The 27,421-nt window shown below is 36.9% G+C and overlaps 1 protein-coding gene across 7 annotated transcripts in view; it reads left to right on the top strand.

The window, feature by feature from the left end:
- LOC118185025 (uncharacterized) overlaps positions 1-27,421 on the top strand; it is a 221,106-nt gene that overhangs the window by 152,121 nt on the left and 41,564 nt on the right. For 6 of the 7 annotated variants that reach the window (XR_015043065.1, XR_015043064.1, XM_085823919.1 and 3 more), the window contains 2 exons: positions 7,256-8,216; positions 18,229-18,376. Coding sequence is in view for 5 of the 7 variants with exons in the window: in XM_085823919.1 (XP_085680045.1) it covers positions 7,271-8,216; positions 18,229-18,376 (1,094 nt within the window). In the remaining 2 variants the exon portion in view is untranslated. The remainder of the gene's footprint in view (positions 1-7,255; positions 8,217-18,228; positions 18,377-27,421) is intronic. The other variant, XM_085823921.1, reaches the window with a different exon arrangement.

Raw genomic sequence — 27,421 nt, 5'->3', positions numbered from 1 at the left:
TTTCACTTTCATACTTAATTAGTTATGGTGTACATACGGTAATATTTAATTTATGCTGAAGAAAAAATCGCAGTTCGAATGGTTCTGTTAGGAAGAATTGAATTTTCATGCCAATTTGTAGTGCAATTCTTTTGTATTATGTAATCAAACATTCAGAACTTCACTGTAACCGTTATGAAGTATAATAATATTTGTAAATTTTGCCATTTACCTTTGATTTAATAGTATGATAAAAATTATGTGTTTCTTGAATCCAAGTGAAATTTTTAGCACAGAAGGAGCAGTCAAAAGAATTAGCCTTGAAACACGATTTTATGTTGTTTCACTTCTGATTCGAATCTATGTCATTTGGCAAAATGTAAGGTACTTAACTTTCAAACTGAATCTGTCTGTTATGAAGTTATGGATTAATGAGCTATACTGGTGAAAAGCAATTGGTGCTGTTCTTAAGATTCTTTTTTAAACTTTTGAATGAGATGAATTTCAACAAAAATGCGTTTAATTCATGATATAACTAAATAAAAACATTCAGTATTTTTATATACACTGGTGTGCAAAAATTAAGGACGAGACGGTTTTTCCAATATAACTTTGTACAAAAGCTTTCCAAATCAACACATTTAATACCGTAAGATCCCCAATACGTAAGGACATGAGTAATGTAAGCAACACTTACTAAAAGAGAAATCAGAGGGATAAAAAGAAGCTTTATTGAAAAAGTAGCATGGAGCGCAATGCGACTGAAGGCCGAAACATCCCTGTGATGGGTGTCCAGCAAGAAACATCCGGTCTTTAATGGGGGATATGATCTCCCCTGACTGCTAGGCAGGTTTCACAGCGTCTGCCCATGCTGAGAATGAGGGTGTCAATGAGTTGTTGAGGCATTGCTGCCCATTCGTCTTGCAGCGCCAATCGAAGCTCCGGAATCGTTACTGGTGGTAAGGTACGAGCTGCCAAGCGTCTGCCTAGAAAATCCCATACATGCTGGATGGGATTGAGATCCGGTGATCGTGCCGGCCAATCCATACGTTCAATATCCTCACTCTCTAAGAGCTGTTCGGTAGCTACTGTGCGATGACATGGTGCATTGTCGTCCATGAAAAGGAACTGCGGACCCATAGCGCCTCTAAAAGACGCACGTATGGAAGAAGAATCTCGTTACAATAACGGGTCCCGTTGACTGAACCTGCGTCGAAGATGTGATGGTCTGTACGACTACCAAGCATAATGCCTCCCCAAACGAGAACACCGCCACCTCCATACCTGTCCCTTTCAATGATGTTCGAGGGATGATTGCGGCTTCCCCGCTCTCTCCAGATGAGTATGCGATGAGAATCGCTACTCAGACTGAATCTGCTCTCATCTGTAAAGAGTACTCGTCCCCATTCATTGTCTCTCCGATTCCGGTGTTCCCGGCACCACAGAGAACGCTTTCTCGGCCTGTAAGGCAATATACCGGTCATCTGCGGGTGTGGCTCCTCGTGGACGACCACTACTAAACCCCCGGATAACTGTTCCTGTAGTTTGAAATTGTCTCCAAAGTCGTGAAACGATGCTGTGAGCAATTCCGAACTCTGCAGCCACACTTGTCACACTGCGGCCTTCCTCCAATTTCCCAATGATTCGACCTCGGGTAAAAGCATCCAGATGTCGTCTAACAGATTGATTATTCGCCATTTCTCGCTGAGGCAGCAACTCGGTGTGATTTTAACTGCTATACGGCCTGCAATCTCTTTGCCAGAAATACTGATCTTACACCGACAACATGCTTTATACTACTCAGACACTCCCCCATTACGTCTACCTGCATATCTGCGCATGTGCTACCGTACATCACCTTACTTAATCTCCTGATTGGTCTTTCTGTCCGCTCTGCCTCTTCGTTCAGCTGATATGCTAATTTTTCAACTTCGTCCTTAATTTTTGCACACCAGTGTAATTACATATTTTGGTACTATTCGGTGAAAAAATCGCCAAACTATTGTTGATGCCAGTGCTGCCAAAAATAATTGTGGCAACCCTAACGCAAGAAAGGAAGTATAATACTAGTAAATAACTATTTAAGACTGATGTTTTAATTTAGATGAAAGGCTAATTTCATATAATACTTTTTTATTATTATAATTTATATAAAAAGGCTAAACATGACTGAATGGAAGTATAAGAGTAAATAACTACATATTTCAGATCATTATTATAATTTATATAAAATTTGCTAAACATAACTGAATGGATGCGTGCATCGCTATTTCGCTACCGACTTATCGCTAAAGCATAGTTTTTTGGTGGTCGTGTGCTTAATGCATGATATAATTAAAGAAAATAAGAGTAGACAATCTCCTATAACAAAAGAATATATTAAGTACTAAATTACAATTTAAATTACATTGCAGAGATCAACGCAGAGCTCGGAACACAGTTCATGCTACCGTCGCGTACAGTTGTCTGACGAGAAGTCTGAGTGAGTAATGACGTCGCTTTGCTGCTCCGATTAAGAACTGGATTTTACACGTGGCGCCATCTCATGAATAGAAGTTGAAGTATCTGTCGGAACGCCACAGTACCCCCCCCCAAAATACCATCGGTACGTTATAAGTACTTTGGGTTAAATTTAACCTTTCTTCCAGATCTGGTAGTTTTAGGTTGCTCTTTAACGGGATGTAAGCTTTCTTCCGGGAGTGATGTTGATGAGGAAGTTGTTGGATTTTGCATTAGAAATGCTGGTTTGAGACGATCGATTCCAATCACTGATTGTTTGCCATTGCAGATAATGGTGAAATGTTTCGGTGTTCGTTTGACAACTTTGAATGGACTATCATATTAAGGTGTTAAAGTTGGCTTAATTGCATCGTTGCGCACGAATACGTGCGAAGATGTCTCAAGCGCAGGATGTACAAAATAACTTGGCTGGTTATGCGAAGATGCTGGGGTTGGCGAGATATTGCTCATGGTCTCACGTAAACGTTGAAGGAATGTTGGAGGGTCGATAACTGGAGTAGATTCTGGGTGAAAGAATTCACCTGGCAGACGGAGGGTTGCACCATATAACATTTCAGCACAAGTGCTATCAATGTCTTCTTTGAATGCTATGCGAAGACCAAGCAAGACTAGGGGTAAGGCTTCTGTCCAGTGTGTGCTACTGTGGCACTTCAGACCTTGTTTGAGAGATCGGTGAAAGCGTTCCACCATCCCATTTCCAGATGGATGGTATGGTGTTGTGCGAATATGGCGAATGCCAAGAAGAGAGGTGAGGGATGCAAACAAGTGACATTGAAATTGTCGGCCTTGGTCAGTAGTGATGGTGGTAGGCATGCCAAATCTTGAAAGCCACTGGGAGATGAATGCTCGAACTACAATTTCAGCGGATATATTTTCAATAGGAATGGCTTCAGGCCATCTTGTGTACCGATCAATACAAGTGAGGAGGTAAGTGTAACTATTTGAAGGAGGCAATGGGCCAACCAAGTCTAAGTGCACATGATCAAAGCGTCTTGCTGGAAAGTTAAATTGTTGAATGGGGCTGTGAGTGTGACGGGATACTTTACACCGTTGACATCTAATACATGAACGAGTCCATTCTGTGATGTCTTGATTCATTGCTGGCCAGACAAATCTGTCTGCGATCAGCATTTTAGTGGCACGGATTCCATGATGTGCCAAATTGTGCAAGGCATTGTGCAAACACTTCACGTCTAAAATTGACAGGAATATAGGGACGTATTCTATTGTTCTCTATGTCACAGTAAATTTTAAGCGTTGGATCAATGTGCAGCGGTTGTAACTGAAGGGAGGTTTGTGGATTTGAGATTAGGTTCTTGAGTTCCTCATCATGCAATTGAGCTTTTGCAATTTCAGAGAAATCTGGGGTAGTGAGGTTGATATTGTTTACCCGAGACAAGGCATCAGCGACACAATTATCAGTACCAGAGACATAATCTGATATCTGTACTAAACTGGGCGATGAAATCCAGATGTCGAAGCTGACGAGGAGAACATGAGTCAGAGTTTTTTTCTAAACGCGAAGGTTAATGGTCGATGATCGGTGAAAATGATGAAGTCGTATCCTTCCAAGTTGTGCCGGAAGTATTTAACAGCACAGTACACAGCAAGTAGCTCCCTGTCATATGTGCTGTATTTCCTTTCTGCAGTAGTAAGTTTTCTGGAGAAGAATGCCATTGGGGAAAGTCCTTTAGTGGTATGGGCTTGAAGCACTGCTCCTATGGCCGTGTCAGATGCATCTACCATTATAGAGAGCTGATCACTAGGTGAGTGATAAGAAAGTGTGGCCAAAGAATCTCTAAGGAGAAGAATGAAAGCTTCCATAGACGCAATGTAAACCTGTTTCGCCTCTGCGCCGCTGTATCAAAGAGCCACGGCTATGCAGTGAAACACCAGCGCAGGGTGAAATTTAAACAGCGCAGTTCGAGGAGATAGTAAATTTTTTACTTTGAAATAAATCAAAATGTTTTATTTTCATACATTTCTGGAGTTTTATGAGCAAAAGGATGTTAGTTGGAATTTTGGGGCGAATTATAGAAATCCTGTCCAATTTTTACTTTCAATTTAAACAGCAAGCCGTACGAAGACAAAATTTAAATGAAATAAATTTCTTAATTCTTTTCTTCTGTAAATTTAAAAAGGGGCAAAACACATGCCATACAAAACGTAATAAATTTTTATGGATCCATAGTTAAAAATTTTACAGTGAAATTTTAAAAGCAAAATTTGCAATAACTAACTGAAACAGAAAAAAATATTTAAAGACAATTAAAGGCACCCCTAAATAAATTGAAAACACTGAAATACATTATAATTATCCGACAACAACTTTAAAAACAAATTACCATGAAAACGTTTAGACAATTATTTGGAATGACCATTGTGAAAACCAAGAGCAAAGTTTTCACCCAATAGCCAAAACCATTTCACTTACAGCATTACATTTAAAAAGTCTTTAAAAGAATTTCACATAGCTAAAACCAAGTACCTCTGACTACAACAACAAAGAACGTTTTCGAACAACGTGGTAAAAGATTGCTAACATGGCCGCCGGCATGCTGCATTCTTTGATGCTGCTTTGTTGCCTCCTGATGTTATTTCGCACATGCGCAGTGAGGTACGGAGGGTGGATAGCTTTGGAATGGTTTGCCCCTTTAAAGTAAGCTTCAGAGATATACATAATGTGTCTCTTCGGTCTGACGGAGCCACATTTGCCCCGGGGAACCTATACTTCTTCTCTTTAGAGATTCTTTGGTGTGGCTGCATTTGCCAGATCGTGTTTGCATTGCACGAATGCTGCAGATGCAGATTCAGTCCAAGGGACAGCTCGTTGATCGTTTTTTTTGCTATTCTTCAGAAACTCATGTAGGCAGGCTTGTGTTTTTGCGGCATTTGGCAGAAAGCGTCGGTAGAAATTTAACATTGCTAGAAAACGCTTCAGTTCAGAGATGGTTTTGGGCTGAGGTAGGTCCTTAATAGCTTTGACTCTTTCCGGTAAAGGTTTGACTCTATTCTGGGTGATAAGACATCCAAGAAAGGAAACTGAGGGTTGACCAAGTACACATTTGGATGGATTTCGTTTTAATCCATGATCTTTAAGGCGAGTGAAAATCTGACGCAGATGTTGAAAATGTTCTTCCACATCTGTAGATGCAACCAGGATATCATCAAAATATGGGATGCAGAAATCGAGGCCAGACAGTACTTGGTGTATGAAACGCTGAAATGTTTGGCCAGCATTGCGAAGGCCAAATGGCATATATAAGTACTCAAAGAGACCAAATGGTGTAGTCACTGCGGTCTTCTTCAGCATCTTCAGCACATCTTCAGCATGCACTGGGATCTGATGATATGCTCTGGCAAGATCGAGGGTAGAAAATATATTTGTTCCCTGAAAAAGATGGGTACAGTCTTGGATATGTGGGACTGGATATCTGTCAGGGACTGTGACGGCATTAAGTCGACGATAATCTCCACAAGGCCGCCAGTCACCATTAGACTTTTTAACCATGTGAAGTGGACTGGCCCATGGACTTTTAGATGGGCGAATGGTTCCCTGTGCTAGCATGAATTCAAATTCTTTTCGAGCAGCTTTTAGCATCTCTGGAGAAAGACGACGAGGCTTGGAAAATACAGGTGGGCCATGTGTTTCAATGTGATGATACACTTCTGGCTGATGAGTATCTGCCCTGATTTGGATGGGTTTAAAATGTCAGGGAATTCTGCTAATAACCGATGAAACCGTGTGCTGCCCGATACAACACTTATGTTGGTAGGTACGTTCGATATGTGAGAAGCTTGGCCCTGTGATGTCAGCTGAGTTGTAGCATCAATTAAGCAATTATTCTTGACATATACTAGAAGGTGGAAATGTGTCAAGAAGTCGACACCAATAATTGGAGTTACATTTGCAATAATAAAAGGCCAGTTGAAAGTCCGGCGCAAGTTTAAATCAAGTGTCAATAGTTTGGTGCCGTAGGTTGCAATTTGGGTACCATTGGCTGCATACAGTACAAGTTTATTAAGTTGGTGAGCATTTGTTTTAGTTCTCGGGAGCACTGATATGTCAGCTCCAGCATCTACTAGAAAACATAACTGAGTTGAATGATCAGCCAGTACTATTCTGTCGATGTGGCGGACATTCTGTTGGCCAGCAGAAGACCGCCTATTTAGTTTCCCGCTTGTTCAAAAGTGCATGGAGGGGCACACTTGCGAGCTTGAGCGCCAAAATTCATATGATAAAAACATATGCCACTTGTGGGTTCTTTGTACTGCGTTCGAGTATTGTGACGAGATCGACTCCTGCTTCGAGCACGAAATTTATTACGTGGGCCCTGATTCGATCGATTGTATCTCCGTGAAGCATGAAGACTTGTAGAGAGTTCAGATATTTTTTTGGTCAATTCAGCCACTTGTTGTTCGCGCGGTTGCTAGATTTGGCGCTTTTGCGAATAAATTTTCGCTGCAATTTTTTACGGTCCTCAAAACGGAATAGTACCCATATTTTTTTATTTTTCAAATACACAGAGGCTATAGAACATTTTCACATTGATCTAAAATGTTTTCATTATTTTTATTATCATCTCTGTTGATCATTTCTAACGATAAACCATTGTAAATTTTAAAAGAGTCTGACAAAACCTGAACCTTTTTGAAAGTTTTATTTTTATTTTTTATTTTTATTAAAGTTTTTGTCAAATTTCTACAATATTTGTAAAAAAACACTTATAATATATTACCTTTATTTTATTCGCAGGAAACTTTCTGAATCATGGCAGATGATTCACCAGGTAAAGTCCAAGCTCTAAGAGCTATCTTTTCAGAAAAGAACAAGCCGTTAATGGGGATGATGCCACCTGGGACGAGGTTATCTAACAGACCATGGAAACGAACTTCTGAATCTGAAGAGAACCTTGTGACTTTAAAAGAAAAACATTCTAGTGAATCCATATTGCATTCTCGAACGATTGCTAAAGTATTACCATTTCCTGCAAAAAAAGTAGACACAGTTAACGGGGAATCGCACAAGGAAGTCAATGGTTTCAATGACAGAAACTCAAATAAATGCAACTTAAAACCAGTCATTGGCCCTAAGCCTTCTCACTTACTACAACAGGGTAGGACTAATTCATCTCTGAATGTAAATACGGAAGCTTCTGATGTCAATGAGATCGGAGATGTTAACGAAAATGAACGGTGTTTGAATTTAAATAATGGTCAGGAAATGCCGAAATCACAGGCAAAATCGAAAGCATTTGCTGAAACTATTGCCTCTTTCATGTTCACTAATGGTGCTCAGAATAAAGAAGATGACAAAATTTCTCCTGTTGATAATAAAAAAAGTATTCCGCCGATACCAAAGCCTAGGGCTTCTCAAATGCATACAAATATGCAGAACCAAATGGAAGTTATGAATATGTGTAATTCACATAGTGTTATGCTACCAAAAAAGGACATGGGACCTTCTTGTTGTAATTTAATAAACTCTGATAATTATGTATGCAAGAGTAATTGTAAGTTCCGCAGAAAAGAGCTTCCGACGCTTGAGGAGCTTGGGCCTCCTCCACCAAAGCCAGTGAAACCTCATTATTTGAAGTTACCTGCCAAATTTTTAATACAGCCTTTTGCTTCTAACTCTGCTGTTCAGTTCTTGCAATCGACTGAAGATTCAGCTCCTATACTTCCTCAAAGGCCAGCTCCACAAAAGCCTTCTTATCGTAAGTTTCCCTTTTATTTTCGAAGTATTTATTGCATATGAATTTGTTTGTATACATATTCACAACATGTAAGTTAATAATGCGCTTCATAAAATGATTTCTGCAAATGTTTAATTAACTATATTTGCTCACAGCTGGAGGACTATCAGCCAGAGGCCATTTTTTTAGCAGGATGGCATGACACAACATTCGGCATTGTATGTTCATAGTTTTCTAGACAGAACATTTTCCAACAGATAGATCAAGAGGGAAGGAGGCTAATCTTTGGAATATGGTAACAGGTAGTTTGGCGACATTTTGGTAAGGGGATAAAGGTTACTAACTAGGACTTTAGCAATAATCTGAGAAGTACACAGTTCCAGTCCTTTTTACCGACTTCAAAGATTCACAAAATTTTCCTGCATTTTCGTGCAAATTTTTCTAATTTATGAAAAAAATTATTTGCATCTTTCATATATAAATTTGCCTTGTAAAAACAAATTTCTGTGCACGTTTGTAGCACTACTTTCCAGAAAATTCCGATCGTGATTTTAGCAAATAAGCAATTAGAAACAATTTCGCACCTAATCTTCATCATGATTAAGCACTTTTGTTGCATAAAAGTTCTAGCATAAACGTTATTCGGCTAGCAGATTGTTGGAAAAAATGTTGAGAGGGAAAAAAAAAAAAAAAAAAAAAAAAAAAAGCCTTTACTTCGTGAAAACAAAATGGCGTCCAAAAAAAAAAACAGGTTGCTGTAGCAGGGTTGGTCGCCAAAAATTCGCCAAGTTACCATAATTCGAAGATTTACTGGGAAGGTATTCATTCCATTGCTCATTGTCTGATATTATCCCTTTGGACTTCTTTTCTGTGGGTGTATGTTATTGTTTACTCAAACATTGCAAAACTGAAGACCAGAATCAGAGATGCAATTGCAACCATTGATCACACCATGTTGCACCACATGTGGACAGAGCTGGAATATCAGCCTGATATTTTGCATAAAACTAGTGGTGTGTATCTCTAGATTGGTCACTTGTGACAAAAACTTTGCACATTGCTTGTGAAAGTGTGCCCAGTACCTATGTTGTTCCATTCCCAAACAATAAGCTGCTAAAGTTGTTCAGCAACTTTGTGGAAACACTGTACACTGTACATGTTTGAGTTATTCGTGGGTTAAAGAAACGACATAGTCCAGGTTAAACAATAAAAAATATATTGGGAATATTGGGTTACATGGGAACAAACAACCACAGCAATGCACACCAGATAGGGACTGAATGACAACAAAAACTACTGTTGCCAATTTTCATAAAGTAAATATTGGGACTGGCACATATACACATATTTTTAACACGCCCCCTTGCCAGTCACACTAGTTGCAAGGTATTTACATACTTCCACAAAAATTAATCACGCTGTGGTTGTACACATTTACAGAAAAACAATATAGCTGCTATTATATGCATAAACACTATCAACCTCTACTTATGAATTACATCATTAAATGAGCACATATTAAGTCATACTAGGAAACACAATGTTTACATGAAAACAATTAAGAAAAATTGTATCTAGGCTTCTTTCTGAAATTTTAAGTCAAGTCTCTACACAGTCACTATCATAATGGTTTATGTTCAGTCATAAACTTCAAAAGAGGTCATTTTTACATGCAAGTCCTGGCATAGTTCATGTCACAGAAAAGTTTTTTCGAGGTCTGCTTAGTTAAGAGATCAGCAAGATTGTCGCTGGATGGCACATGATCAAATATAATCACATTTTCTTTCACTAGGTCTCAGAAAATGAAATTTAATATCGATGTGCTTACTTCTTTCAGAAGTAACATGCTTCTTGGCTAAGAAAATTGCTCCTTGGTTGTCGACTAGCACTTTTTGAGGTGAAGCAGCTAATTCACTACAGATTTCCTTGATCAAATTTTTAATCCATAGGATTTCCTTGACAGCGTGACACATTGCCACATACTCCGCTTCGGTGTCCGCCGATAACATCGCGGACGAAAACGTCGCAGAGAAAACAACGCAAGGCGAAAACATCGTGGGAGAAATCATCGCAAAGAGAAAACATCGCAGTCCTAAAACATCGTGGTACAAAACATCGTCGTCGAAAATAAAGCGGTTCAAAAACTTCGCAGTTTAAAAACATCGTCGTCGAAAATATCGTGGTAAAAAATAAAGTATCTACAAATCATCGCATGACGATAACATCGCAGACATGCTTTTTCATACATGCTTTAATAACTGTAAATGAATATTCCCATAAAGATTTGTGAGCGCAAAATGTAAAGAAGGATAATTTTTACTTTCACATTTTTTATTAACTAATAAATTTTTTCTGAAAAAGTAAGAAGGAAACTTAAGCATAGAAAATTAAATGCAACTTATGGATTATACTTTTCACGAAAAATTACCAGTAAAAACTTTATAAAAAAATGATTTATTAATGGCCTTTGTTAGTTAACTATGTCGGTTTAAAATTCTATTAATTGCTATAAGTTGCATTAATTTGCTATGCTTAAGTTTCCTTCTTACTTTTTCAGAAGAAATTTATTAGTTAATAAAAAAATGTGAAAGTAAAAATTATCCTTCTTTCCATTTTGCGCTCACAAATCATTATGGGAATATCCATTTACAGTTATTAACGCATGTTTGCGAAAAGCATGTATGAAAAAAGCATGTCTGCGATGTTATCGCCAAGCGATGATTTGTAGATAGTTTATTTTTTACCACGATATTTTGGACGACGATGTTTTTAAATTGCGAAGTTTTTGAACCGCTTTATTTTCGACGACGATGTTTTGTACCACGATGTTTTAGAACTGCGATGTTTTCTCTTTGCGATGTTTTCTCCCACGATGTTTTGTAGCACGACGTTTTCGCCTTGCGTTGTTTTCTCCGCGACGTTTTCGTCCGCGATGTTTTTGCCGCGATGTTTTTGGCTGTAACCCTGCTTCTATCGACGATAATGCTGTTGTGGATTGCTTCTTGCTCGACCATGAGATTGGAGCACCTGCGAGTAGCATTATATAACCACTGTAAGATTTACGGTCAGTTCTGTCACCTCCCCAGTCAGCATCTGAGTAGACTTGAAGTGGCTCACCTGTCTTCTGGAATCTCAACTTTCTGTGTTGTGTTCCGTTTAGGTATCTTAGAATGTGCTTCACACCTCTCCAGTGTTCTTCAGTGTGTTTTCATTAAATTGGCTCATGTAGGTGGAAGAATAAGCCATGTCTGAACGAGTACCGCAGGTCAGATAAAGGAAACTTCCTATAGCTTGTCTGTAAGGGATTTCCTTGTTGTTTTCTTTGATTTCCTCCCACTGTTGTTCATCTACCTTCTTATATTTTATTCTGGGGTCCAATGGCGTGGATGCACATTTTGCTTCAGTCATTTTAAACGTTTCTAGGATTTCCGATACATAAATGATTTGATCTAGTGTGTATGATCCATTTTCTTCTTTGCATATTTGCATGGATAAGATCTGGCTTGCAGGACCTAGGACTTTGACACTGAACCTTTTCTTAATGCTTCCCTTGAATTCATTTATTTCTGGCATTTTTCCAACTATCATGAGGTCATCAACATAAACTCCAATTATGATGTTCTTCTCGTGACAAAAATAAATACTAGGTTCTGCACTTGATCTTTTCAATCCATACTGGATCAGGAAGTCGTTCAAGCAAGTATTCCTTGCACGTCCTGATTGTTGAAGACCATAAATGCTTTTCTTCAGGTGGCAGACAAGATGTTCTTTCCCTTTCTCAATGCAGCCTTCTGGCTGTGCCATATATATGTCCTCTTTTAGGATTCCATTAAGGTATGCAGGTGTCACATCCATTTGGTGAACCTCTAGGTTTTTCTCTGCAGCTACGGCAAGCAGTAACCTTATAGATTTAAGTCTGATGACTGGTGAAAAGGTGTCTTGAAATTCCACTCCGGGTATTTGCAAATAGCCTTTTGCCACCAATCTGGCTTTGAACTTTGCTCGGTTCTCAATCTCGACTTTTTTTCTTACGAAACAACCATCTGGATGGTATTACTTTAGCTCCTTGTGGTTTCGTAGTTAGTTCTCAGGTTTGAGCCTGAGTGAGGTTTTGAATTTCTTCCTCCATGGCTTTCAACCACATGTCAGCTTCGGGTGATTTCAGGACATCTTTTAGAGTTACTGGATCCTTTTCTTCAGATTGTTGTATCTCTTGGGCATCGTACAGATAAAAATCTCGAAATGTTTAGGAATTTTGGTTTTTCTTTTTTCACCTCTCTCACTCCCATGGGTAGGGTTTCTGGCTGCTGCCTCGACTTCAGGGTCTAGGTTGTTGACAACGTCTTGTATCTCTGTAACTGATTGGCCTTCATCTTTGTAATCTGAAGTATTTCCAAGCTTTATGTCTGGGCATCTTTCGAAATTTTGGTCAATAGGATCTGTATTTAGACATTTGGTTTCATCCAAGTCATTTACTTCAGAAGTTATGTGATCTAGAGATGAGTCACAAGCTTCTGTTTCAGGTAGGTCCAAGGGATATTCTGATTCAAAGTCTTCAGTTTTAAGAGTAGCTTCTTCTGCAGGATTGTCACACTTGCTTAGTTTTAAGGGGAAAACATTTTCTTCAAAAATGACATCTCTGCTGACAAAAAATGTTTCTTCTTCATGTCATACAATTTGTAGCCTTTAACGCTTTTAGGATATCCCACAAAAACACATTCTGTAGCTTTGGGATCAAGTTTGCTTCCTCTTGAGTGTGAGTGAACATGACTCCAGGCTCTGCATCCAAAAACTCTGAGGTGGTCTGTTTTGCTTCCAGACCCTGCCCATCTTTCTTCTGGAATATCGCCATCAATTGCCATAGATGGGCGCTTGTTGTGGAGATAGGCTGCAGTGGCCATTGCTTCAGCCCAAAACCTGGGATCTGCTCCGGACTTGATAAGTAAACATCTTGTTGTGTTTATCAATGTTTGGTTCAGTCTTTCTGCCAAACCATTTTGTTGAGGTGTGTCGTGTACAGTTAGTTGTCTTTGGATCCCATGCGCAGCGAGGTACTTGTCGAATTTTCCACTTATGTATTCCCCACCATTGTCACTTTTCAAGAATTTGATTTTTCTGTTTTGGAGATTTTCTACCATGCAACGGTACTTCTCAAATTTTTCTAGTACTTCACTTTTGGCTTTCATAGGGAAGGCTGTGGTATAGTGAGAAAATTCATCCGTGAAAGTCACAAAATAATTTGAACCTCCAAAAGAAGGGGGAGAAATTTTACCAACAACATCTGAATGTATAACTTCTAGGATGTCTTTAGCTTTTGTACTAGCGGCTTTTGGAAATTTCTTCCTTTTCATTTTTCCCTGAATACAGACTTGGCAAGGTTCATTTACTAATACTGTTGATTTCAGGTTTCTGCCGATGGGGACAATACTTTTTGTTGTACAAAAATGTGGATGACCAAGTCTACGATGCAGCAAGTCGGCACTTTCAGTTTTCGTAGCGTAGGCAGTTGCCATCTTTTCTTCGATTATGTATAGTCTTCCTTTTTTCTCGCCGGATAAAAGAGTATCTCCATTCTTACCAATCACTTTGGCTTTTCCTTCAGCAAATTCTACTTTTAAGCCTCTTTCTTCAATTCTACCAATGGATAATAGATTTCCTCCTACTTCTGGAACATACAGGACATTTTCAATAGTGCCGTTTTTTCCTCCATCTTCTTCTCCAACAGAAAATGAAATATTTCTAATTCCAGTGACCTTTATTCTTTCTGAATTAGCAACTTCAACTTCAGATGTGTACTTCTTAAGGTCTGAGAATTTTCTTTTATCAGAGGTCATGTGTTCTGTAGCTCCACTGTCTAAAATCCACAGATTACTTTTTCTTGATTTTTCTTCGTTTGCCAGAAGTGCAATGTTTGTCTTGAGGTCAACTGCAGTTTTGGCACTGTTTTAGTTCTGTTATTTGCCCTCTTCACAATTTTTAGATATGTGCCCCCACTGCCACACCTGAAGCATTTAGTACTTCTTCCTCTGTTAGTTCCTTCTTCATTTGGCCTTTTAGCTGCATACTTCTTCATGGGTTTTCCAAATGCAGGCTTCTTCTGGTTGGTGGCAAAATATTTAGTCTGAAGAGCTTGTTCTTCATGATACACTTTGGCTGAACTCTCATTTCTAATTATAAGTTTCTCTTCTACAAGTAGCCTTGGTTTCACGATCAAAAGTTGAGATTTGCTTCAGCTTTTTCCAAACTTAAGATGAGCGATTCATAACTTCTAGGCAGTCTCAATAGCATCACTAGGGCCACTTCTCTATCTGTGAATGCATATCCACCATTAGCTAATTTTCTGTGTAAGTCCATTAATCTTGCTAGATAGGATTGGATGGACTCATTTGGCTTCATATTTATGTTAAAGAGTTCTCTCATAAGTTGCAGTACATGAAGCAGACCGAATTTTGTATGTATTTCTTTCAAACAGTTCCAGGCGTCTCTGGCTCTAATACAATCTCCGATATCATCTAGAAATGTATCTTCAACTATGAGGAATAATAGGGTAAGAGCTTCATCATGCTTTTTTGCTCTCCGCTTCGTTCATTTCTATTCCATATCCGGGTTCCACTGCTTCCCAACATCTCTTCTGCACCAGCACGGCACGTGAACGGATACACCATGTGTGATAATTATCGCTGTTTAGTTTCGGCATTTTATAATCTTCAGATGTCATTCTTCAAGTAAATTTATAGAGCTAAATTCACAAAAAATACTTTTGTTTACTTCGTCAAAGGATGGTTATACACTCACTTCAGATTCACAACGTGGTTAGGCTTCTGTGCAATCTTCAATCCTTGATCATAATGGTGTTTCCTTTTGAGCTTTTTGTGCTGATAATGTGATAATGTTTGAGTTATTCGTGGGTTAAAGAAACGACATAGTCCAGGTTGAACAATAAAAAATATATTGGGAATATTAGGTTACATGGAAACAAGCAACCACAGCAATGCACACCAGATAGGGACTGAATGACAACAAAAACTACTTTTGCCAATTTTCATAAAGTAAATATTGGGACTGGCACATATACGCATATTTTTAACACGCCCCCTTGCCAGTCACACTAGTTGCAAGGTATTTACATACTTCCACAAAAATTAATCACGCTGTGGTTGTACACATTTACAGAAAAACAATATAGCTGCTATTACATGCATAAACACTATCAACCTCTACTTATGAATTACATCATTAAATGAGCACATATTAAGTCATACTAGGAAACACAATGTTTACAATGAAAACAATTAAGAAAAATTGTATCTAGGCTTCTTTCTGAAATTTTAAGTCAAGTCTCTACACAGTCACTATCATAATGGTTTATGTTCAGTCATAAACTTCAAAAGAGGTCATTTTTACATGCAAGTCCTGGCATAGTTCATGTCACAGAAAAGTTTTTTCGAGGTCTGCTTAGTTAAGAGATCAGCAAGATTGTCGCTGGATGGCACATGATCAAATATAATCACATTTTCTTTCACTAGGTCTCAGAAAATGAAATTTAATATCGATGTGCTTACTTCTTTCAGAAGTAACATGCTTCTTGGCTAAGAAAATTGCTCCTTGGTTGTCGACTAGCACTTTTTGAGGTGAAGCAGCTAATTCACTACAGATTTCCTTGATCAAATTTTTAATCCATAGGATTAAAAAATATTGTAAATATTGGGACATAAAGTAAATATTGGGACTGGCACATATACACATATTTTTAACAGAAAGTCCAGATCTCTTTTATATCAGAATGAGCTAAGCCATGATCTGCTTATACTAATCTGTTCTCTCGTAAAGGGAACATACATCACCAAAACTGTCTCTGGTAAAAATAGATAGGCCTGATTGAGTAAACGTGATTCCAGTGCTTCTAACAGAAAGCCAATGAAATTATCAAATGCAGCTATTTTATGAAGCAAGATAGGAGAATGTAATCAAGTACAGGATTGTATAGCAGAATCTAACTGCTATAAATCTAATCTGAACATGCTCTTTTGTCTAATAATAACCAATTTTATGACATCAAATACAAACTGACTACAGAATACATTACTTTAATACAAATTATAGACTAATTCCTCTAATATATTATATTTCACTCATGCAGTGATGGTTAAGAATTTGCCACTTGTGTCACAGCATTTTATAATAAAAATATCTAAATGACATCTTTGCTGCCAAGGAAAAGACCACGGACCTGTTTCTTCATCCGAATTATAAACACTGTCTCTTGTGTAACACTCATAATGAAATTTCCCTCTCCCCACCAGAGGGAGTAAAAGGAGTTCTGCCTGCAGCTGCCACAAGTTTGTCAGGGATACCCAATTTATGATGCTGAATTGTTGAAAACATGATATTTTGCAGTAGCCCAGCATTGGAATATCAAAAACATTTTTAAGAAAAATGTTGTTACACCTCCCAAGCTACAAGAATAACACAGACATCTTGGCTTACTATAATGAGAGCAAGCTGTGCTTTTTGCCTATTTCAGGTGATGCACTGGCCTAAAAATAATTTTATCTCTTAAGGAATAGTTGGAAAACAATGAGATATTGCCTTAAAAGCACATCAAACATGATTGTATTCAGCATAAAGAATTATCATGTAATAACATTGGTTAGACGAACATCACACCACCAAAAATTTGTATACTGTGCACTGCACATGATGTACTTTATCGTACATATGGCTAATATTATATTCACACAGGCAGGGCTGGACATTTTGATATTCGAATGACTCAGGAGGTTTGCGGGAATCCTCACTTTTATCTATTAACTAAGTGTTGAGAAATCTAGTGAACTACTGAGTGAATAAGTCCAAAAATAGAAACATAAACTCAAGAAGGGTTAATTGCCCTTAATTGCTCAAAATAAAGTTGACAGACGGTGCCTTTCTCAGGATGTACAACAAAGCTTCCATTTGGGCTTAAAATGTGAAAAGCAAGAACTTAACTAATCTCTAACTAAAGAGATTTAGCTGAAGCTAACACAGTGTCTAAATTAGTTGGCCCCAAATATTAAATTAGCTAGCGAGGTTATCAAGGCCTTGTAATACGGCCGAACATGTAAAGCGGTAGTAACAGCTTAGATAGACGTAGCCAAAACGCAAACGCCCACTATTCAGGAAATCTAATTCTCTCTTTCGAAGTCAGTGAACTTTGACTTAAATACTCTCTGCTTCTCATTTGCATTTAACGTGATTCTAAAAACTCATTCTGGTAAGGGATTGTTAGAAGAGACAGGAAAGGAGCTTTAGCTTAAAAATAACTGTTATAAAATTAGAATGTACCTTACAGGTTTTATCATGAGATGTATCTTTATTTATTGCAAGCCCGAACATTGCATCTAAACGCATGTGAGAAACTGTGAGTAAATATGGTATTAATTTCTTATGCCAAATATATTGTCAGGTCTGTCATAAATTTGTTTGTAATCCTGTTTACTAAATTTTATTATCGATGTATATAGTGAAGTATAATTAGTAATTATTGTGTATGTGAACATGTTTTGATGTTGATTCATAATAATTAGATGAAACCATACAGCTTTGTAGCTGTCTGTTTTATTCTGTTTTGTTAGAGTTAGATATGATAAATCTTCCATAATTTTCTTCTAGTTGGTATAATCATTTGTATTTACTTATATATTCCTATTTTATTTACTACTTAGTCTATTACTGTAGACTTGAAGCCACTTTTGTACCTAAACCATAACTTGTAACCATAAGAATGACTGCTGTGGAAAAAAAGTAAAATCCATTAATTCTATCCTTCTGTTCGTTGATGACGATACACGTTGTGATCGTAAATAAGAGCAGGGTTGTATGAGCTTTAACAGGCTATCTTTTCATTTCAAAATGAATTGAATGCTTAGTTTCTCTGCATCTGTATATTCTTCTCTCATTACATTTTGTTGTATTGTAATGTGTATGTATTGTGTGAAAATGTTTATGAATTAGTGATGTTTAACTGTTGTATTTATTTGAATGATTTGTATAGCCTGCCCACCTAGGCCGCTTACACCTCCACCTTTGCCCCCCATTTTAGCACCTGTGATAAAACCTCAAGTTTCATTGCGAGAGGAAATTGAAGAATTATATGAAGATACTCTACTAGGAGAAAATGGCAGAAGGCCTGTGTCTCTCATGTAAGTGTGCTTTTAGTTTTTTAAACTTAAATAATCTTAACTGAAAATTTTGTAGTTTTTTAAATGGCATTTACATATTATGCCATTAACTATGAAAGTTGGCAGAGATCCCACCAAAGCTGTACCACTCGTTTCTTCTGAATTCCGGAGGAAATGACTCCTGTTTATTTGATAATGGAAAATCAGAATTTGATTTGTTTTGTTTTTGTGCATCGTTAAAAAGTTTTTATGAATTTCTACTGTTTTGTTAGGTCCTCCTATTTTATCAGAAGCTCTAGAATGCTATAAGAATAAAATTTCTGTAGGTGATTGTTCCACTCTAGTACTGATTTGTCGGCCATATTCAGCGTACCATATAGTGTCCATTGATAAATATTAACCTTTTTTTAAAAGAATCCCGTAATTTGGAAAATAATCCACTTTTGTAGAATGAGGGTCCCAAATTTTAATATTTTTTTTTTCAAAATGCAGCATTAACAGTTAATTTATATCCTTGTACATAAAAACAAAAGATGTTTTATCGAGAAACGATTAGAGTTAAATCAAATGAAAGTGCAGATGTTATCAGTGGCGGCTCATAGCTAAATTTAGTGTGGGGGGTGTTCCAGAAAATTAACCTTTGGGTTTTTTTTTTTAATTGTGTAAAAAGAAACAAACATGCATAAAAAAGAACATTTTTTATTTAGAAACTTGACAAAATCTAAACAAAATCATACATTTCTTAATTACTTTAGCCTAAAATTGTTACAGTTCAATTGATTGATCTGTTCATTAAAAAATGAAACCCATTCCTCTTGTTTTTATTTGTGCGAAAAGATCAATAATTTTCTCCTTGATCTCTGGATGACAACTGAGGAAATTTTTCTCCATTGCAAGCACATTTAGTCTTTCCAAATTCATAGTGCTTCTTAGAAAAGTTTTCATTCTTCTCAGTGTTGAAAAGCAGCATTCTGCCTCTGATATAGTCATGGAAGAACATCATCTAGATTATCCAAGATAAATTTCAGTAGCTCACTTTAATTTGAAGTATTCATGAATATCAGACATACAATAGAATATTTTTAGTTACAATTTTGAGCTTTTTTTTTATCATTCATTGGGTATCCTTCAATGTTCAGTACTATTTCTTCTGTAGGTTGTTCAATCTTAAAAGTACTGGGTGGTTATAATTAAACTTTCCCTATAAACGGTCCTGCAGCGCAAACGAGTGAACGGAATGCAACGAAATTTTCTATATGGGCTATACACAAGATGCGCTCATGGAATTTCGAAAAACAAATTTTAGTTAAAAAATGTCTACCAGAGGGCACCTTTTGGGGAAAAACATGAAATTTAACACAATAAATGACCAAAATGGAATACAGAAACAATATTAACAGTCCAGAACAAGAATCCTGAGTAATAAAATGCAAAACCGAGAAAAGCTATCAGTTTTAGGAGACAAATGTTGAGATTTGCATGCTTGGGAAGAAAAGGAAGCTTTATGCAAAACAGGTTAAGGTATAAAACATTTGCAGACATTGTCACATTTAAGTCGATGCTTCCGGCTGTACTAATGACGGTCTGTTTAACTGAACGAGCATTATTGGTGAAGCTTTTTTTACGAAAACAAGGGGAATGCGTCTGCTGCAGTTTGTGAATTTCATTGTAGAAAGAACCTACGGTGTGGACCAATGTCTACTAAAGGTATCTGGGACATTATTAAGAGATTTGAAGAGATGGGGGAATTAGGAACTCAACTTGGAAGAGGCTGTAAACGTGTCTCACCAGTACTTGTTGATGCCGTCAAGGCAGCTGTTGACACACAGTCACAGACATCAGAGTTTGGGGCCAGTTGCTCACGTGCAGTTTCTCGACAGATAGGCTATTCTTACAACTTCATCCAAAAAGTACTCAGAAACATAATGCATTACCTCCCATACCAGATCTACCAAACTCAGGAGTTGCTTGATTGGGACAAGCTATTAGAAACTCAATATAGCAGAGAGTGGTTACTTGCATGCATGAGAATAAATAATACACAACATACCTGTTGGGAGTTTGGAACACAAGTGAAGTTTTATTGGAGTGCACAGTTATAGAAGAATATAAAAACAGTGGCGCCATCTATGGGCCAAGAACATATTTAAAGCTAACCTTTTTTACACTCCCACTTTAGGTTTAAATATCATCCTAATTAAATACAATGAGAAATTACATCAGCACACATACATATAATAAAACATTAAATTACATTGGTCTTCATTTTAAACCCATTATTTTTGCAGACATTTCATGTTTTGCACTGTTTACAATTTTTGTCAAAATGTCTGCAATCATATCATTAGTAGTCTTATATTGTATGTCAATGTGCTGAAGTTTCACAGCTTCTCGCATGAAATGATGTTGTATATCAATATGCTTTGATCTACCATGATACACACTATTTTTGCTGAGATAAATAGCACTGTTGTTATCGCAGTATAATAATACTGGCTTTGCAGTAATAATCCCAAGTTCTTTAACAATTTTGTTGAGCCATATGGCTTCTTTAGTAGCTGCAGAAAGAGCCATATATTCGGCTTCTGTTGTACTAGTTGCAATGGTTTGTTGACGCTTACTACACCATGACACTGCACCACCTCCGATGAGGAAAACATATCCAGTGGTTGATCGTCGATCCCCAGCATCACCTCCATAATTTGAGTCGCTGTAACCAAGGACATCAGCACTATGGTCCTTTGAAAAAGACAATGTAGCATCTGTAGTGGCTCGAAGATACCGCATGATGCGCTTGACAGCATTCCAGTGAACCCTTGCCGGATTATTGGAGAACTGGCTAAGGAAATTCACAGCATAAGTTATATCTGTCCGTGTTGCTTGAGCTGCATAAAGAAGACTCCCAATGGCAGCCTGATAAGGAACAGGTAGCTTTTGTTCCTTACTAGTTGGTATCTGCAGTTTAGATAACACTTGATTTTGGTCTAATGGTGTTTTTACACCATGAGATTCATGCATATTATATTTGCAAAGCATACTCTCTACATACTGAGTTTGACTAAGGCTAATGGACCCTTTAGTTCTATCTCGTTCAATTTTAATTCCTAAGCAATAATTTGCTGGTCCCAAGTCTTTCATTTCAAATTTTTCTTTAAGTTGTTGTTTTACCCAATTTTTAAGTTCTATGTTATTACTAAAAATGAGTAAGTCATCAACATAAATAGTAACAATAACAAGATCTTTATTTTCATTTATTTTAATATAGACACAACTATCAAAAGAACTTTGCCTCAGTCCCATTTCTATTAAACCCTTTTCTAACAGTTGGTACCATAGTCTACCACTCTGCTTTAAACCATCTAATGCTTTGTTTAATTTTAGGACCTTTCCCTTTAAGTTTTGCTTGTAAAATTCACTGAAACCGTCTGGAATTTTCATATAAATGTCTTCATTTAGAGTTCCCAGTACAAAAGCCATTACAGCATCCATTTGGTCAATTTCCCAATCATATATAGCTGCATAAGCTAATAAAACTCTTAATGTTACGTATAGGACAACTGGTGCAAATGTTTCAGTATAATCTATTCCCTCAATCTGAGAATAGCCCTTAGCAACTAAACGTGTTTTATATCTTTCAATCTTGCCTACTGAATTACATTTAATTTTGAAAACCCATTTACAATCTACAATGTTCTTATCATAAGGTTTATCTGTTATTTCCCATGTTTTGTTTTTAATATGGCCTAATATAGTCTCCCATATAGAATCCTTCCAATGGTTTGCATCATTGCCCCTTAATGCTTCATCAATGGTTTTCGGTTCAGAATACACATCATTTGTTGCTGCTGCCATAGCTTTAACAAAGCACATTCGATCTAAATTTGGCATTAGCATTTCTGGCATCCCGTGTGTGTCATAGTCCGTATAACTATTTGGGAATCTAAGTTTTCTGTTTCTAGTCAATGTAGGTAGCTCATCAACTACACTACTGTTATCATGGCTATCATTTTGAGCAGTATTATGTTCATCTTGATTAGATTTAACATTAGCATTAACTAATTCATGATCAGACTGAGTATTGTCATTAACCATCTCTTCCAATTCACCGTTCTGATCATCAGCTATTGCATTCTCAGTATCTGAAAATGTCATAATCACGCTCCCACTGAATGAGGATTCATCATAGAATTTTGGCATATTACTTGCCTTTTTGTAGTACATTTCATTTTCCAAAAATTTTACATCTCGTGCATTTATTATTTCATAAGTTTTGGGATCTATTAATCGATAGCCTTTTCTATCCTGACAGTACCCAACAAGCATTAATTCCTTTACTTTTATATCCCACTTTTTACGTTTTTGCTTTGGAATGTGAGCAAATGCACGACATCCAAATACTCTCAAGTATTCTAAATTTGGCTTATCCCCATACCATTTTTCATAAGGGGTCATACCTGCAACTGCAATAGTTGGAGATATATTTTTACAGTGATTTGCAGTTTGCACTGCTTCAGCCCAATAATTTTGATCAAGGTGAGCATCCACCAACATTGATCGTGCTCGCTCTACAAGAGTTCTGTTACTACGTTCAGCTACACCCATTTGCTCTGGTGTAAATGGAATAGATTTTTGATGCTGAATTCCATTTGATGCTAAATAGTTATCCATCTCATTGTTTACATACTCAGTACCATTATCTGAGTGTAAGATTTTGATTGATTTGCCAGTTTGCCTTTCCACAAATGCTTGAAATATTTTGAATTTTTCAAAAACTTCAGATTTATTTTTCAAAAAATAAACAAAAGTCATTCGCGACAAATCATCAATAAAACTAATAAAGTAGCGAGAACCACCAATTGATGTAACATTCATAGGCCCACACAGGTCACTATGTACTATGCCTAATAACTCTTTTGCACGCTTAGCTTTTCCCTTGGGAAATGGTTGTCTATGCATTTTGCCTTTAATGCATGACACACAATTTAACAATTTTCCGTTAAATGTAAAACCTTCGACCATATCTTTTAATCTGGTCATTCCTCCTTCACTTAAATGGCCCACTCTTTTGTGTAATAATTCATTTGAAATGTTTTTATCAGTAATTAAAGCCCACTCATTACATAAATCAAGAGAATACAAATTATCTCCCATACCTGTTCCAGTAGCAACTAAATGTTTACCATCATACACAAAACATCTTTCACTTGTAAAAGTACTAACCATTCCAAATACTTTATTTAAATACTTAATGGACAGCAAATTGGCTGTTAACTTTGGAACGTGTAAAACATTACTAAAAGTTACAGACTCCCTTTTTTTATTTCTAGATAAGAGGAAAGTTATTTTACCCTTACCCTCTACTTCTATTACTGAACTTCCTGTTTTTATTTGATGAATACTAGCATCCTGATAATCATCTAATAATTCTTTATGTGGAGTCATGTTGTAAGAAGCACAAGAATCCATGTACCAAATATTGGGATGTGGATTAGAATTAGCTACACTAATTTCCACTACATAAGCTTCTTCCCCCTTTTTTTGTTTTAATCCAACATTAGACTTTTTGTTAAACTTGTTTTCATTATATCTATCCTTTTTGAGAGGTGACTTCTGACAATCAGAGCTTTTGTTGCCAAACAAATTACATTTAAAACATTTTCCTTTAAAGTACCTTTTGCTTCCGATATTTTTATTAACAAATGCGTATTCCTTACTTTCATTGACTAGGGGTTTTGAATCTTCAGCTAACAAGCGATTTTTAACATTGTCAACTGTTATTGCCTCACCACAATTTTTCAAAGCCATTATAAGAGGTTCAAACCTATCAGGTAAATTAGCTAAAATTATTCCTGCAATTAATTCTTCATCAGGTTTAACACCAGTAGATTTTAACTGCTGATAAGATGACCCTATGTAAATAGTCAGACATATCCTTACAATCAGTATAACGGGTATTCACTAATGTTTTAATTATTGAAACCTTCCTTGTGATTCCCTTATCCTCATATGTTTCAGCTAATACTTTCCAAGCTTCCTTTCCACTTGTTAAATCCCTTATATCATTGAAAATAATTTCACTTACTCCTTCAACTATATATGACAGAGCTTTGGTATCCTTTACTGGATCTTCTTTTGTACCCTCTACATAAACCCATAAATCTAATTTAATAAGATGCATTTTCATGGAAAATTTCCAATCCATGTAATTTTCTTTTCCACTCAATTGCTTGTGACTAAATGAACCTTCTCCCCCTGGCATTTTTTCCTTTTTTTAACTTTAATCAACAAGAGACAAAAAAAATTATAATTTGAGATAAATTCAAATAAATTTTCTATTGAATTAATTTTATTCTCAAAGAAACATTTGCCCAAATAATTAACAGTCAAAAATATTTGTACTAGTTAAGCTTTTGCAACCATGTGCTTTGGCTAACCCTAACATAACCATGTGGTCAATTCTGGTTAAAGTAATTCTAAAAAATTTACAAATAGAATTAAATAAACAAACTAACTTATCTATACACTAGATTATTTATCCTCATTTCTTAATCTGGCCTGGGCCCATAACCTATTAGAAACTCAATATAGCAGAGAGTGGTTACTTGCATGCATGAGAATAAATAATACACAACATACCTGTTGGGAGTTTGGAACACAAGTGAAGTTTTATTGGAGTGCACAGTTAAAGAAGAATATAAAAACAGTGGCGCCATCTATGGGCCAAGAACATATTTAAAGCTAACCTTTTTTACACAAGCCATAACATCTTTCATTTGCAATCAGTTTTCTCAAGAGAATGACTGTTGATTTGTCATGGCCTTGGAATATTCTGTGGAGCAACAAGGCTCATTTCTACCTCAGTGGTACAGTAAACACACAGAATTGTCGCATCTGGGCTTGGGAAAATTCGCGGATCCACACTGAAATTTCCCTGCAGTCTTGAAAAATCACAGTCTGGTGTTGTGGATTCATGGCGACATTAATCCTTGGGCCATTCTTCTGTGAGGAAATCGGTGAATGCGGGCCTGTCACATGTTCCATTACAAGCCGTTGGTTCCAATGACATCCTGCAGACGTTTGTTGTGCCGCAACTACAGCAAAGGCGGGTCCTTATACCGACTATTTTCATGCAAGATGGTGCACCCCCACATATCCAATCTTAAAAGCACTGGGTGGTTATAATTAAACTTTCCCTATAAACAGTCCTACAGTGCAAACGAATGAACGGAATGCAACGAAGTTTTCTATATGAGCTATACATGAGATGGGTCCATGAAGGCGCTATTGCTCCAACACTTCACTAAGGAACGTGTTATTACTCGCTCCTTTCCTAATCCATGGCCACCACGTTTGCCGGATCTAACTCCATATGATTTCTGGTTATGGGGCTATTTAAAAAGTCTGGTGTATCATGGAGGTGTTGCGACTTTGAATGACTAACATTCCTTGTGCGAAGCCTCACAATTGATCAGTTATGATCTGTTGTTGAACACATTGTCCATGACTTAAAATTTTGAAGGTGAATGAGGGTGGTCACGTGGAGCACCTTTCCCTACATCGTCCTGGACACAACTAACAACTGCTCCTCTTGTGCAATTTTGTCCTAATCTGTTCTTGTTTCTGCAAACTGAACTGGTTTTGTTTCTCCTTTACTTTTACTTAACGTGGTTCGATAACAAGGTGATCAGAAAATAGTCAATAAATGTTATATTGTTTCTGTATTCCGTTTTTTGTTTCTGTCCTTTATTAGACATTGGTCCATGTGGGAGGTTCTTTCTACGACGAAATTCATGAACTGCAGCAAAAGCATTCCCCTTGTTTTCGTAAAACAGTCTCACCAGTAACGCACGTTCAACTAAAGAGACCGTCATTAATACAGCCGGAAACATCAGCTTCCTCTTCTTCCCAAGCATGCAAATCTCGACATTTTCTTCTGCAACTGACAGCTTTTCCCAGTTTTGTATTTTATTACTCATAATTCTTGTTCTGGATTGTTAATATTGTTTCTGTATTCCGTTTTGGTCGTTTATTCTGTTAAATTTCATATTTTTCCTGAAGAGGTGCCCTCTGATGGACATTTTGGAACTAAATTTCTTTTTCTAAATTCCATGAGTGCATCTCGTGTATAGCCCATATACAAAACTTTGTTGCATTCCATTCACCAGTTTGCGCTGTACAATGCCGTTTATAGGGGAAGTTTAATTATAACCACTCAGTAGTAAAGCGTTTCTTTTTGATCAATTTAGTACTGGATTGCTAATATTGTTTCTGTATTCTGTTTTGGTCGTTTATACTGTTAAATTTCATATTTTTCCTGAAGAGGTGCCCTCTGATGGACGTTTTGGAACGAAATTTCTTTTTCTAAATTCCATGAGTGCATCTCGTGTATAGCCCATATACAAAACTTTGTTGCATTCCATTCACCAGTTTGCGCTGTACAATGCCGTTTATAGGGGAAGTTTAATTATAACCACTCAGTAGTAAAGCGTTTCTTTTTGATCAATTTAGTACTGGATTGCTAATATTGTTTCTGTATTCTGTTTTGGTCGTTTATACTGTTAAATTTCATATTTTTCCTGAAGAGGTGCCCTCTGATGGACGTTTTGGAACGAAATTTCTTTTTCTAAATTCCATGAGTGCATCTCGTGTATAGCCCATATACAAAACTTTGTTGCATTCCATTTACCAGTTTGCGCTGTACAATGCCATTTATAGGGAAAGTTTAATTATAACCACTCGGTAGTAAAGCGACTAAGTGTTTAGTGGAAGAATATCTGTCCATTATATCAACACATATACTGTCACACAATTCCTTAGCTTCTGCAATCAGTCTTGGAAGAATTCTAACAGTACTTTGAGTTTCTTAATTCTAAAGTAGCGGTTTTAAAATTTGTAATATATTCATTAACTTTAACCATATACTAATTACTCAAGATTCCATTTGGTTGTGATACATGGAGGAGATCTTGCTTTTAGAAGATGAAATAGGTTCTTATTGGAAGATAAAGTAAATCTTTATTGCATTTGATGCTGATCATAAAACTTGTTTAAATTTTAAATTATTTA

Source organism: Stegodyphus dumicola, chromosome 9 (assembly GCF_044657685.1).
Source record: "Stegodyphus dumicola isolate Sdum_Otavi_A_Nest chromosome 9, ASM4465768v1".
NCBI lineage: Eukaryota > Metazoa > Arthropoda > Arachnida > Araneae > Eresidae > Stegodyphus > Stegodyphus dumicola.
This window is presented reverse-complemented; position numbering and strand designations above follow the sequence as displayed.